Below are 14378 nucleotides of genomic sequence, written 5' to 3' on the forward strand. Positions count from 1 at the left end.
ATTCTGGTTTATATTCATGATTCAGGATTGAACTCCAGGACTGTGACCACAGGTACAATGTGCTGATGGCCAGAGCTAGTGCTTTGGGACTTTGATGTTAAGCAAGCAGAAAGCTTGCGAGCAGACTGTTGCCTGAGGTGTTTCAGGCCTGCTTCATTAGGAGGTAAACGGTGATGTAAAGGTGCCTGTGCCTCACCATCAACCTGAACAGCAAATTTTAGGTGTAGCTGTCTTCACTGTAGATGTCTAAGGTTAGGTGAACTCCACCCAAAGTGCACTGAGACATTTCTCAGGTTCAAGAATAGGTTAAACAAGTCATCAGAACTAGAAAGCTTTGGTGCTGGGGGTGGAGGAAAGAAGAAAAGTGGCCTAGACCGGATCTCTGATCCGACAAGTTGTGGAGGGATGAGATGCATGATGCTCCATCCAGACCCAGTTAACACAGACCTTAAAGACACAATCTTTGGGAACATGGCTTCCAATACTAAGGTTGTTGTCATGCAAAGTAAACGAGAAAAAGAATCTCTGAATCTTGTTTCTTTTTTTTTTTTTTCCCAAAAGGACCCAAATGAGGCCCTCTGTATCTTCTATAATCCATTAGCTCCTGGACAAACAGCCTGTTTGCTATCCTCTCCCCAGCTCTCCCACAGCACCACAGAACTTGACTGATGGTGATAGACCACACTGCAGCTCATGGGTGACTTAATGGCAAGCAGAGACTACCTCCCTCTCTGCAAAGTCCCTTGATACAAAGGACAAAGCAATGCCTGTACCAGCACCACCAATCCATGCTGCTTGGCCTATCGACACCATCCCAGGCAGAAAAATACCAGTTTCTACTGGAAGGGAGCAGGAGCAGCTCCTGGCAGTAGAATGTCCTGCTTTGTCCCGAAGCAGAGTGCAACCCTCTCACCCTTTGCCATGTTCCCACCCGCCTTCCCAGCTCCCAACCTTCAGCCCTTTCAACACCCACAGTCTTTCCACTCTGCTGCAAAGCAATGAGAAATTCCCTGCCAGAGGACATTGTTCAAATGGTTTATTGAAAATAAATGCTATTCTCTACTCCGGGCGAACAAGCTTCTTCTTTTCCCCCTAAGGAAGAAGGTTAACAGCACAGCCAGGGAAAAAAAAGCTATCCCCAAAGCTTGCTGTAATAATATTAAGTAAGAGACCAAAGGGGTTTGGCCAGGAAAATCCCAAGTTCAAAAGAATAATTGCTCCAAGAGATTTAAGCCTAAAGCTGAGTCACTAAAATGAAGAAACCTCTCCTTGTCCATAGAAAGCAAACAAATCTTGGGTCATGCAGCAAAGCTTCTGTATGTCCTTGTTAGAAAGAAAGAAGAAAGAAGCCAAATGCAATTAATCATAGACCCAGAAGAAAGGATGACATCTCTCTAATTAGCTACCTAGGCTCATCTTCCCACTTTTGAAGACTAATCCAGCCTTCTTTTTTCACTCTTCACCCACAGCAGTGCCACAAAAGCCTACTACAAGTACCATGTAATTTCTCTCCAGGGGTACATGGCACACTCTCACCTGCAGCCTGTGGTCCCCTAACAGCTTTCCAGTAAGTATATGGGGTCAAGGGGTAACATGTGCAGAGAGCAAAGAGAGCTCCTTTTCTTAGTTACCTTTTGAGAATGAGCTGTGATGGAGTTTGTAGACTCACTGAGAATCTGGAGATTTCAGCTGAACTACAGGAGTTATTTTCAAGCTAGGTATTTTATATCCACAATCCTGATCCAACAAATCAATGACCAGAAAACACCAATTAAAAAAAAAAAAAGTAAAAAAAAAAAAGTATACAAACATGAAAACATTTTCCAAATGATTAAGTTTACTACAGCTTTTGATAATAAATTGGCTTATACCTGTTCTTCAGGTGTTGTAAGTTTGCTTGACCATCACCTTGCCCATATAAAGCATTTTATTCACAGCTGTACACGCTGATTGTACAAAGGTGAGTGGCCAGGGCTACATATTAAGAGCAAGGTCTCCAGCAATTACATTTGGTAGGGTGAAGCCAGCTGGCAAGCCTTGATTTACAAAAGCCAAGCCATATTTCAGAGATGAAACATGTTCTGGTTTGACTAAAAGTCACAATTCCTTTGCTACAGCTTCAAAGTTTGAGAAAACATGGAGGGAAAGTGTAGTACTTGAGAGACAGGAGGAAGAAGGGCTGGAGCTGGTAGCTACACCTTAGAGCTGGGGTCCAGCAGCAAAAATATCCTGTACAAATCAGAACAAACAATTCAACTTCTCTGGGACTCCCTTTATAAATAAAAGCTGAGAAATATTATTCCAACAACGAAGACAACAACAGACCAGCTCTTTAGGTCAAGTACATAAGTGGTAAGTGCAATACAGTGCAATGATACAAAAATTACATCTGTTGAGGAACTAAGTCTGATTGGTGCTCCCTCTCTTGTATGAACAATGCTGTCAACAACAGTTGGGGAATGCTAGCCAGCGTTGTAGTCAGGGAGAGTAAAGAATGCAGAGTGGACAGAAATCTTCAGCTTTGCTCTTCCATGACATGGCAGAAATGTTTGTGCTTGGGGTTTGTTGTTTTTCTTCTTTTCCCCAAAGGAAGGAGATTGAGTCACTTTCCTATGAAAAAAAATTGAAGTGATTTTACAGCTCCAAGTACAGCTGAAGCCTTCCTGTACAAACGTGGGAAACAGGGAGGGGTGACCAACAGCCAATCTGTGGAACAGAGCAACAGCATCAGAGAGCCTCGGTATGTCCGTAATGCAACACCCACTCCTTTCCCTCCCGTTCAGTGCTACAGGCGCAGCCAGAGGTCCTGCAGATGCACTGGGGGCTGTTTCATGGCACAGAGTGTCTTCATCTGCTTGCAGAGCTGAATTACCACTCACCATCGACCCCGGCCAAAACACTGAAAGTTAGTGGATTGCTCCTCCAGTCTTTCCACAGAAATTTGGCAGAGGAGCTAAGTACGGCATCAGAGCAAAGGCAGGATTTCGCTTCAGCCAGAGTGGCTGCCAAACACCCCTGTGCAGTCCTTCAGCCTGGAGCTGCTGTTCATAAAATCAACTCAACTCTGCATGTCAGGGTGGTCAGAGGGCCGGGCCAAGACGCTAGGATTTGTCCCTTGTTAATGGGAATGCCTACTATCCTTCCAGAGGGATGCACAAATCAGTGTTGGAGAAAACCCAATGCTGTCGGCAGACAGGCTGCTTTTCCCAGCCCTGCTCTGGGACAGAAGAGCAGCCCCAAACTGGCTGCTCCTGCAGCCAGGCACGAGCTACAAGCCGAAGCTGCCCTCCACTGGATGCAAGGAAAACAGCCCCTGCGATAGGAAAGTCAAAAGCTATGTAGTTTTTCAGATGGAAGTCCCTTATTTTCCTAAAATTACAGGCAACATTCACTTGTCTGTGTTACACTGCAGGCACAAAATTTAAGGGCCAGAAATTTTCCAAGAAAGCAGCAACCTGGGGAGTCCAGCAGCATCTTGTTGACTGGCAGCACCAAGCCCTGACATCCAAAAGCCTGACTGCACTCAAATGTCTCTAACTAATTAACTGAAACAGTGAATTCTCTCCCACTACTGATTTTTCTATAAACCAGCGACTGATGCACACACTGGAAAGTGAAACTAGATGAATTTTTGTTAGGTAGCAATGCTGCTTAGGTGTTGATGTTGAAATATGGGCATACAACCAACGATTGAGCTGAGAACTGAGGTAACCTTTACTTGTAGACAATCCAGTCACCATATTTGATGAAAAACAATACTAATTAATAAAATAGTCACTCTAGCAGCAACATCTATAAATACTTTTAAATCCGGAATTAATTAATATGTACATCCCTGATTTTCATTTTATTTAAACACACAACAACTACAAAACAGAACTTCCTAGCCAGCCTCAGACCAATTAAGCCAACACAGAACAGGCACCAACTACAAATTTCAAGTGAGAGGAATAAAATTCCTGAGATTTTCTGCAGCAGTTAATTTAGCCCAACATTGCCAAGGTTCAGCAGCAAACAGAATTTTCAAGGGCTACTCCATAAGGTGGCAAGGCTAAAGTCTTCTAGTTAAAGTTTACAGAGAGCTGAGATGCAAAGAAGCATCACTGCAGCACCTGAATGCATGTGGTCACACAACAGGGTTCAGAGAAGAATGCATGATGCCCAACACCTTAACTGAATGTGCACTATGCAAAATGCCCAGGTGTCATAGCCCTGCAGTGCTTATGGCACTTGGAAAAGGATAATGAAAAAAATCAAGGTTATTTGGTTTGGCTGCCTTAAGCTCGGGAAGAAATCATTTAATGAGCTACCAGTGCTGTACAAATGAAGGGAGTTGGTGCATGGGATGGTAGGGTGGCCCTGGGCTGCTGTGATGGTGACAGGATGCTTGCAGGGACACGTCATGGACACTGACACTTGCCAGCAACACTGATCCCTTCCAGGACAAGCCCAGTTCCTGAAAGCTGGAGCTTCCCCTAAGGATTTTTAACCTCTCCCCAATGCTGTAGAGCAGCCATAATGCTTGCAAAGGTTGAAAAAAGTCCTTTCCATTCTGACCCGAATCTGCAGAAGCAAGTGTCCATAATAAAGCAATTAGAGAAACAGAAACACTGAAAAGTTCACAAGGGATATTTTTTTTTTCCCCCTCTCCAGAGAAAAGCTGTGGAATCTTCCATAAAGATTACAGCACTTCCCTGCCTGCAAAGGTCTCTGACACACCTCACTTCCTTTACTAAGAGGGAACAGAGACCAGTGAATTCAGTAAAATCAGGCATTTCTTTCGTATTGCAGCACACAAGAGAAAGTGGCAGCCTGCTTTGACATGCCAGGCTGTGGAGAGCACACAGGGAAGGGGCAGGCATGTGCTTCATCTTGCTGTGACAGGGCTAGACCTCCTCACTCTTTTCCTCTCACTGTCCTAAACTTCCTTTCTCCTTTCCCGGGGTCTTATGCTCACTGAGCATCCCCAAGCCTACTGATTTTCCCACAAGTTTCACAGTGCTCACGATTTCCATTTCTCAGTTGCTCGACCCTGTTTCTTAAAAGCAAGTGATGGAATATGTGCTGCTTTTCAGCACACTCAGCTCCAAAGAGAAGACAACCAGGAGACAGACAGACTCAATTTCTCACTTCAGTTTGTTTTTATATCAACTTAGATAGAAAGAAAATGAGATTTTTAACAAGGTCACTCGAAAAACAGTGGGAGTAGTTCTTTGTAGAGGTATGGAAAGCAGAAATGTTGAGTTCTGGTATGATCCTCTACTGCCACCAGCAGTAAGATATCACTAAATGCTGGCAGGGAGCAAAACAATCCTTAGCTGCTCTCTCAATATTTGCAACACCACCAACAGCAAACAAAGGAGCCACTCACCCAAATTTGGTGGAGAGGACACCTCCCAGGGCAGAGCCAATGATGATGGCTACTCCAAAGCAAAGACCCAGTTTCCCCAAAGCATCAGCGCGTTGAGAAGGAGAAGTCAGGTCTGTAATAAGCTTCTGAGCACCTGCAGGGAAACAAATCACTTGAAAGAAGCTTGCCATGGGTTCTGAGCAACAGGTATAAATCTTTAGGCCACAGAAGCAGTGCCTGCCACAAAATGGTCCTTGCAACCCCAGGGCAAATGCTCATACACACCACAGAGTGGAACTGGTTCAGCCCATCAGCTGTAGGAAACAAAAGGCTCAAACCACTCAGATAAACTACTTTGCAAGTGGTGAGAGGAGGCTTAAAACTCTATCAACTTGAGTCCTCTTGCATGAGTTACATTGACTTCTGGTAGCTGAAGGCTGCTGTATGGATTATACTGGAAACATCTAGGAAAGGCCAACTAAAGCAGAACAGCTTGATGGGTAACAGAAGGTGTTTTTGTAACCAACATTTGGACTAATATGTTCATTTAACAAGGAGAAAGGGAAAAGCTCTCTGACAAAACATCCTGGTTGCAAGAAATCAGCTGAGAAGTTTGGGATAGCACTGCAGCCAGCAAGTACTCATCACCTGTATCTGGATAGTGAAGTCCAGTAAATTTGCTGAGGAACATACACAAGGATGAACCTGGGGCTACAGGCTACCTGGCCTTGCTTTCCTGCTGCTTCCCATAACCAATATACCTGCTGCTTCATGTTCTCAGTCTTTCACCTGTGATAACCATGAAATGTTCCTTCTGCCTTCCTTCATTCTGTTGAGCTTGTTGACTTCCGTCAACATGAGCAAAAAGAGAGGAATCAGGCAATAAATGCAATTTGGAAAGTCACCCAGCTCTGACCAACCTTACCTGGTAGCCCATGCATGAACACTGCTGGCAGCCTAGAGAGAAAGAGGAGGGGGATGCTGGTGGAGATGGACATGAGCAGGAAGAAGGCACTTCCAGATGCACAGGAGAGAACTAAGGCAGCTCGGGTCCCAAATTGGTCTGCAAACCTGGTACAGAAAAGGTACATGTGTGTCAGCAGTGTGACTATGCTGGCTGTTACAAGTGTGCTGCACTCGGGTGGGTGGAGGTGCATGGCCATCTCACTCTCATTTTTCTGTCACAGGAAGTGCTGATCAGATTCTCAGAAGTGCTCTGGTCTCAAAAGAGGATTAGATACTCAGAGGAGCCCGGCACTGGATAACTGCTCTTCACTGCTGACTATCAGCAATACAAAACTTCACCTAGCAAAAAAAACCAATTACACTCAAAACAAACCCCCCCAAATTGGAAGCTTTCCTAAGAGGAGGAAGGAGCTTGGACAGCTGCCACCACTTGTCCTGTCTCCAGACCTCATATAAGCACACAATGACACATGCTTGCTTAAGTCCCTTCCACTGGCATTTTGCTGAATAAAAGTGATTTATCTCAGAGCTGCTAAAGATCAGCCACTGGCAGAAGCAGTTATGGCAGCTCAGCAAATCCTTCAGTATTATCACAGCACAGAGCACCCTCAAAATTTACTTTGCAATGCTTAGAGTTGGTTCAGATCAGGCATTTCAGGTTCAATGGCAACAGAAGTTATTCCAATGTCTTTTTAGAGGATGTTCAAAGCAACATTTCTCGTGCAGCACCACTTAAAGAAAATAAATAGCCAGCTTTCTATTTAAGTTCAATAAAGACTTCACAATAGTAACTCAAATTTGCTTTTATTTGTGGAAAGAAACCAAAATAGCCAGATGAAGTTTTGGTTTGGGTTTTATTCAACTCCAAGATACTTTGCAAACTATGTTGAACAAGGTCTGGGTGTACCACAGAAAGGGTTCTGAGCAACTGGGACAAGATTACCATAAACTAGGCCGTAGAGTTTTTCACTCCAATTCCTCCTTCCTTCATTTTACTTCAATTTACTGAATAACCCAGCTAGAAATTAATCTGGCCTCTATTGTAAAGGATAACAAGAAAAGTTCCTATAAATATATTAACAACAAAACAAAGATCAGGGAGACCCTCCGTCCCCTATTTGATGCAGGAGGAAACATAGTGATGAAAGGATGAGGAAAAGCCCACAGTGCTTAATGACTTCTTCACCTCCGTCTTTAGTAACAGCACCACTTATATAGAGGGAATCCAACTCCCTAAGCTGGGGGGCAGGGACTGGGAGCAGAATGTCCCCCCACAATCCAGGAGGAGATGGTCAGTGGCCTGCTGCATCACATAGATATGCACAGATCTGTGGGGCTGGATGGGATGCACCCGAGTGCTGAAAGAGCTGGAGGGGGTGCCCACCAAGCCACTTCCCATCATTTACCAGCAGTCCTGGCTGACTGGGCAGGTACCAGCAGACTGGAAATCAGCCAATGTAACCCCCATATACAAGCAGGGATAGAAGGATGATCCAGGAAATTACAGGCCTGTTAGTCTGACTTCAGTACCAGGGAAGCTGATGGAGCAGATCATCCTGAGTACCATTATGCAGTGCATGCAGAACAACCAGGTGATCAGGCCCAGTCAGCATGGGCTCATGAAGGGCAGGTCCTGTTTGATTAACTTCATCTCCTTCTATGACAGGGTGACCTGCTTATTGGACAAGGGAAAGCCTGTGGATGTTGTCTACCTTGACTTTAGCAAGGCCTTTGACAAGGTTTCCCACAGCATTCTCCTAGAGAAGCTGGCTGCTGCTGGCTTGGATGTGCACACAAAACTGGTTGGATGACTGGGTCCAAAGAGTTGTGTTGAACAGAGTTAAATCCAGTTGGTGGCTGGTCTCAAGTGGTGTTCCCCAGGGCTCAGTGCTCGGGCTGCTCCTGGTTAACATCTTTATTGCTGATTTGGATGAGTGGATAGAGTGCACCCTCAGTAAGTTTGCAGATGACACTGCTCTGCCAAAGCCAATGGCGTGAGGTTCAATAATGCCAAATGTCAGGTCCTGCACTTTGGCCACAACAACCCCCAGCAGGGCTGCAGGCTTGGGGAGGAGTGGCTGGAGAGCTGCCCAGCAGAGAAGGACCTGGGGGTGTTGATTGACAGCCAGCTGAACATGAGCCAGCAGTGTGCCCAAGTGGCCAAGAAGGCCAACACCATCCTGGCCTGCATCAGGAATAGTGTGACCAGCAGGACCAAGGAGGTGATCGTGCCCCTGTACTTGGCCTTGGTGAGGCTGCACCTCGAGCACTGTGTGCAGTTCTGGGCACTACAGTACAGGAAGGACATTGAGGTGCTGGAGAGGGTGCAGAGAAGGGCAACTAGGCTGATTAGGGGTCTGGAGAACAGGTCTTATGAGGAGAGGCTGAGGGAGCTGTGGCTGTTCAGCCTGGAGAAGAGGAGGCTGAGGGGAGACCTCACTGCTCTCTACAACTACCTGAGAGGAGGTTGTGGTGACACAGCTGTTGGCCTCTTTTCCCTGGTGACTAGTGATAGGACAAGAGGAAATGGGGTCAAGTTACACCAGGGGAGATTCAGTTTGGATATTAGGAAAAATTTCTTCACAGAAAGAGTGCTGAGGCATTGGAACAGGCTGCCCAGGGAAGTGGTGGAGTCACCATCCCTAGAGTTGTTCAAAACATGCTTCAGGAGATGGTTTAGTGGTCATGGAGCGTAGGGCTGACAGTTGGACTTGATGATCTTGAAGGTCTTTTCCAACTTTAATGATTCTATGATATTACAGTTAGCAGATAAATGTTACTTTGCATAGCAATTAGTTCTGTGTACACTAAAAGAAACAACTGCCCCAAAATGCCAAGACTGGTCTACAAACAAAGCTAAGCATAAGTAATTAAAGAGGTTTGTGTTGAGGTCAAAACTTTGCTGTTTACATGGAAGCCAGGGAAGTTTATATTAGCTCTTTGCAACCTGAAGACCATGATTCACTACATAGTCCAGGGCTTTTTTGGTTTTGTTACTTAAGAGTAAATTCAGTGTTTCATCTTATCATGGGTGTTTAGGAGCATCAAGCAAGAACAACAAGGAAAACTCACCTAAGCTATGCATTTTTCTCTCCCTTATCCCCTTCCGTCCCGTTTTCTCTTTATCTACATTTACCCTGAGGTCAAAGCAGCCTCACAGAATCACAGAATTGTCACGGTTGGAAAAGACCTCCAAGATCACCGAGTTCAACCATCAACCCAGAAAAAAAACCCAAAACAACAAACACCATGCCCACTAGAGCATGTCTTGAAGTGCCACATCTTCACCTTTTTTTAATACCTCCAGGGATGGTGACTCCACCACCTGTTCCAGTGCCTGACTACTCTTTCAGTGAAGAGATTCTCCTAATATCCAATCTAAACCTCCCCTGGCACAACTTCAGGCCGTTTCCTCTAGTCTTATAATTTTTCACTTGGAAGAAAAGGCCCGCCCCCACCTCACTGCAACCTTCTTTCAGGTAGTTGTAGAGAGCAATAAGGTCTCCCCTCAGCCTCCTCTTCTCCAAACTAAACAATCCCAGTTCCCTCAGCCTCTCCTCATAGAACTTGTTCTCCAGACCTTTCATCATCTTCATTGCTCTTCTCTGAACACACTCCAGCACTTCAATGGCCTTCTTGAGGTGAGGGGCCTAAAACTGAACACAGTGCTCAAGGTAGGGCCTCACTAGTTCTGAGTACAGGAGCACAATCACATCCCTACTCCTGCTGGCCACACTATTTCTGATACAAGCCAGGATGCTGTTGGCCTTCCTTGACCACCTGGGTACACTGCTGGCTCAAGTTTAGCTGGCTGTCAACCAGCACCTCCAGGTCCTTGTCTGCTGGGCAGCTTTCCAGCCGCTCTTCTTCAACTTACACAACAGTTGTGGTGTAGTTCACCACAACTCTCTGGGCTCAGCCATCCAGTCAGATTTTCAGCCAGCAAAGAGTACACCTGTCTCTGCCATGATCTGCCAGCTTCTCCAGGAGAATGCTGTGGGAGATGGTGTCAAAGGCTTTACTAAAGTCCAAATAGACAACAACCACAACCTTTCCTCCATCCACTAGGTGGGTCACCTGGTCATAGAAGGAAATCAGGTTGGTCAAGCAGGAGCTGCCTTTCCTGAACCCATGTTAGCTTGGCCTGATTCCTTGGCTATAAAAGATGTGGCCATGCATCTTTTTATCTCAAACTTGCGTTGCAAATTTTGCCATCAATCTGACAATATGTGTATATTGTTCCATCTACACCAGTGGGAGTCCAGATCCAGATGGATTCTGTGTTGCCATTTTCCCTCAGTTCAGCATCTCTTCTGGACATTAGTGAATGACACACACGTGCACAGAAGAAAACCAGATTTCAGATGGCATCAGATCCAGAGCAGAAATATTACTCTAGTTTTGTATATTAATAGAAAAAAGCATTCAAACTGGGCCTCTTGCAGCATCTCCGTTCTTAGGAACGCTTTTCTTCTAAGCTGCACTGGAGAATTTAATATCACTATTATTAATTTTAAAATTTGCAGTATGGTAGTGTCCAAGGGCTTTTAGTGAGGATGCACCAGAGGATCCTGTAAAGCTCACAACCCATCAACCAGAATGGTAAATCCCACGTAGGAGCACTGCAGCACCCACCAACTCTGTATCCGTTTATTTGTTGATAGTATCAGGACCAAAGAGAAAAGCTAGATTTTCTCAGCTTCATTTTAGTTTGCTATCACTGGGTTACACTTCTCTTTTGATTTTTTTTTCTGCTTTTTGGGAATGCATTCTCCCACTCCAATTCTCTTGAATTTTTTTTGCCCTGTTTACATTTCAATAGGAAAGGCAGCACATGTCCCATGGGGTAAAGAGGCAGAAAACCTGAATCTTTTCCACTCTGATTTTGATAAATAAGCTTATAGATTATTCAGTTCTTAAAGATTCAATCGAGTTGAGCTTTGTATTAAACACTGATGTAGTCACAGTGAGATTCAGCTGTAGAAATAATGTGACCTGCTATTATTTTAATTGATAGCTCTACTTAACATCAATAAATACCCTCTCTTTTTAGGTTTCCCAGTCACTAGACATTTCTAGAATTACACATGGCTATAAAACATTTGCAGGATTAAGCCATTAGGACATGGGCTCTGAGGACTGTGATGGTTTAAGCCTGTTTCCAGTATATTGTTACACTTAAATGTGTGTCATTAAAACATAGCTAAGTTAATACAAAGGCTGCTTCTACATTGTGGTGTTTCTAATTATAGTATTTCTTTTCCCATTGCCCATTTATGAAATCTTCAGACATTTCAACAGGACCACGAACCAGAACTAACTGTTTTTTATTAAAGTACTAAAAGTCCTGGCCTTTTTCAGCTATGAAAAGGGTGATGAGAAGTGTTCTCACTTACCTTCCAAAAATGGGACCTCCCACAAGCTGGAGGACACCAAAGGTTGTCTGGAGGTAGCCAAACCCTACTGAATCCAAACCTAGGCTCTTTGCCAAGTACTAAAAAAAAGAAAAAGAATAGGTTACAGGAAATAAAGCATGCTGTATTTCTGAATAAAGAGCTTAATGTCTGTGTGGAGAGAACCACAGCTTTAAACAAACACTTCCTACAGATCCCCATACCCACAGATGAAATTGTCATTGGGTCAGACACAGGCTGCTTAATAATGACCCGAAGCTTCTATCCCACACCATCCACTCATGAAGATCAGTGGGGATGTGACCAAAACCATCACTTTTGTACCAGGTGACAAATCTGATTCACTCTTTACCTTTGCAGCCTGACATGGGTGAAGGTACTGAGCTACTGCTAAGGGTGATGAGGTAGATAGAAAGTATCTTTCCTGCCTCCAGAGCTGACAACTGGGAGGCAGCCTGAGCACCACCCAGAAGGTGACTGTGGTAAGGTCTTGGAGTTATTGTTTAATTGAGCAAGATGGAATAAATGCAAGCACAATATGGGCAAAATACTACCTTTACTTACAGTCTGATGGTACATCCACAACTTGAGCTCACAAAAAATCACAGATGCACACCTCAAAGAGCCCAAATCCTTTGGTTGGTTGTTTTTTATTTACAATTTGTGTGTTCAAGGGACAGCTATTTCTGATTAGTGTTTTTGGTTTGTGTCATCTGCTAGGAGTTGTTTAAAACTCTCAGTCAGGTTCAGCTCTCAGAAACTGTGGAGTTGCCCTTATCTTGCCTGCTTCCCTTATAGGTGATCTGTACCCAGGTCCCCAAACCCCCTGTAATTGATGGGTGGTCAACGACTCCAATCTCTCATAAGTACAGGCTCTCTACAGGCTCAGGGCAATGCAGGTTGGTTTAGCCCCAGAAGTAGGGACCAGTGTGCCCCTGGAGGCACAAAACCATCAGAGAGATCTCTCAGAAGTCATGGGCTCACCAGACACAGGGGTGTGCTTGCAAATTATAGCTCACAAGAGCAGGAGCTCACAAGGAATTCACAAGAGCAGGAAAGCTGTGTGGTGGAAAAGGACGTGGGGATGTTCGTTCACAGGTGGCTGAACATGAGCCAGGTGGCCAAGAAGGCCAACAGTATGCTGGCTTGTATCAGGAATAACGTGGCCAGCAGGACTAGGGAAGTGATTGTCCCCCCTGTACTTGGCACTGGTGAGGCTGCACTTTGAGTACTGTGTTCAGTTTTGAGCCCCCCACTACAAGGACATTGAGGTGCTGGAGTGTCTCCAGAGAAGTGCAATGCACCTGGTGAAGGGTCTGTAGAACAAGTCTTATGAGGAGCATCTAAGGGAACTGGGGTTGTTCAGCCTGGAGGAAAGGAAGCTGAAGGGAGACCTTATCACTCTCTACAACTACCTGAGTTGTAGCAAGGTGGGTATTGGCCTCTTCTCCCAGGTAAAAAGCAATAGGATGAGAGGAAACAGCCCCAAGTCACTCAAGGGGAGATTTGGATTGGCTATTAGAAAAAAAATTCTCCACCAAATAGGTTATCAACCAGAAGAAAGAGTCCAGTAGGTGAGAAGCAATGACTCCCACTCACAGCTTGTTTATTACACCCTCAGAAAACCAATCTCTGATCTGAAATCTCTGATTCCTGCTGCCTGCTTGTTTGGTCACTTTCCCACTGCAAGCAAGAAGACATGAACTACATCAGCTTCACCCAAAGCCATCAGGCCAGGAAAGGGCTCTAGGTGCTACTGCAGTACAAATAAACCAGTTTCTACTGCATGGGCATTCCCTGAACACAGTCCTAGCTTGCCTCCTAGGTAGGAATACACTTTTCTTTCTCCTGCTAGAAAGTCTCTTCTGACTTTCCTGGAAATTATGTAGCCTGGCATTGAAAGCAAGATGTGCTGTGAAGCAGGACAACCCATACTCACAGGCATGACTCCCATCTGCATGAAGAGGAAGGTCATTTCTAGGGTTGTAATCAGGTAGGCAACAAGGATCACTTGTCCTCTCTTGATCTCCCCTGAGTGGCTGCTCTCCTCCAGGGTCTTGCTCCTCATTCCTGGGGCTTCTTCCTCACCTCCAGTGCTGGTTTTTGCATTCATGGTGCTCATGGAGTAACTTAGTGCAGGCTGACAGGCTGAGAAGTGGCACAAAAATGCTTTCTAGCAGGGAACGTGAAGCATAGGGAAGGTTCAGAAGCTGTGTTTACAGTTCAAAGCTTACAGTGTGAAAGGTGCTGAGTCAGTGAGCTGAGGATTGATTTTTCCTTTCTTTGGTTTTTTTTCCTCCCCTTGCCTTACTTGCCAGGCTGGTTCAAAGGTAAACAGGCACGGTATCATGGATCTCCTTCTTCAGCCTTGTCCCAGGTGGGGTCATTGCTTCAAGGATCATCAGTAAAAGACCTGCTTAGGGTGAAAGTGAACATTGCCCCAGACAAAAGCACGTGACCAACTTTTTAACTGTTTAATTTCTTTCACTCTTCTTGCCTCTGGTGGCTCAGAAGAAATGGCTGTTTTAATGATTCATGAAATGCACTTAGATTGTATTTTCAGGGGTTGCCAGTGAAGCTCACATCAGAACAGCTATTTCCAAGTCCTCGTGCTTCTTGCAGTAGATTTATACAGATCCTGGAACAAG

General features: G+C 45.0%; 1 protein-coding gene across 1 annotated transcript in view; it reads right to left on the reverse strand.

The window, feature by feature from the left end:
- SLC22A18 (solute carrier family 22 member 18) overlaps nt 1-14158 on the reverse strand; it is a 67084-nt gene extending 52926 nt beyond the window's left edge. The window contains exons 1-4 of the mRNA XM_051622105.1: nt 13670-14158; nt 11713-11810; nt 6276-6421; nt 5372-5504 (exon numbers count right to left, since the gene is read on the reverse strand). Of these exons, the coding sequence (XP_051478065.1) occupies nt 5372-5504; nt 6276-6421; nt 11713-11810; nt 13670-13852 (560 nt within the window). The 5' untranslated portion in view covers nt 13853-14158. The remainder of the gene's footprint in view (nt 1-5371; nt 5505-6275; nt 6422-11712; nt 11811-13669) is intronic.
- Nucleotides 14159-14378: the final 220 nt, after the last annotated feature.

Source organism: Apus apus, chromosome 5 (assembly GCF_020740795.1).
Source record: "Apus apus isolate bApuApu2 chromosome 5, bApuApu2.pri.cur, whole genome shotgun sequence".
Taxonomy (NCBI): domain Eukaryota; kingdom Metazoa; phylum Chordata; class Aves; order Apodiformes; family Apodidae; genus Apus; species Apus apus.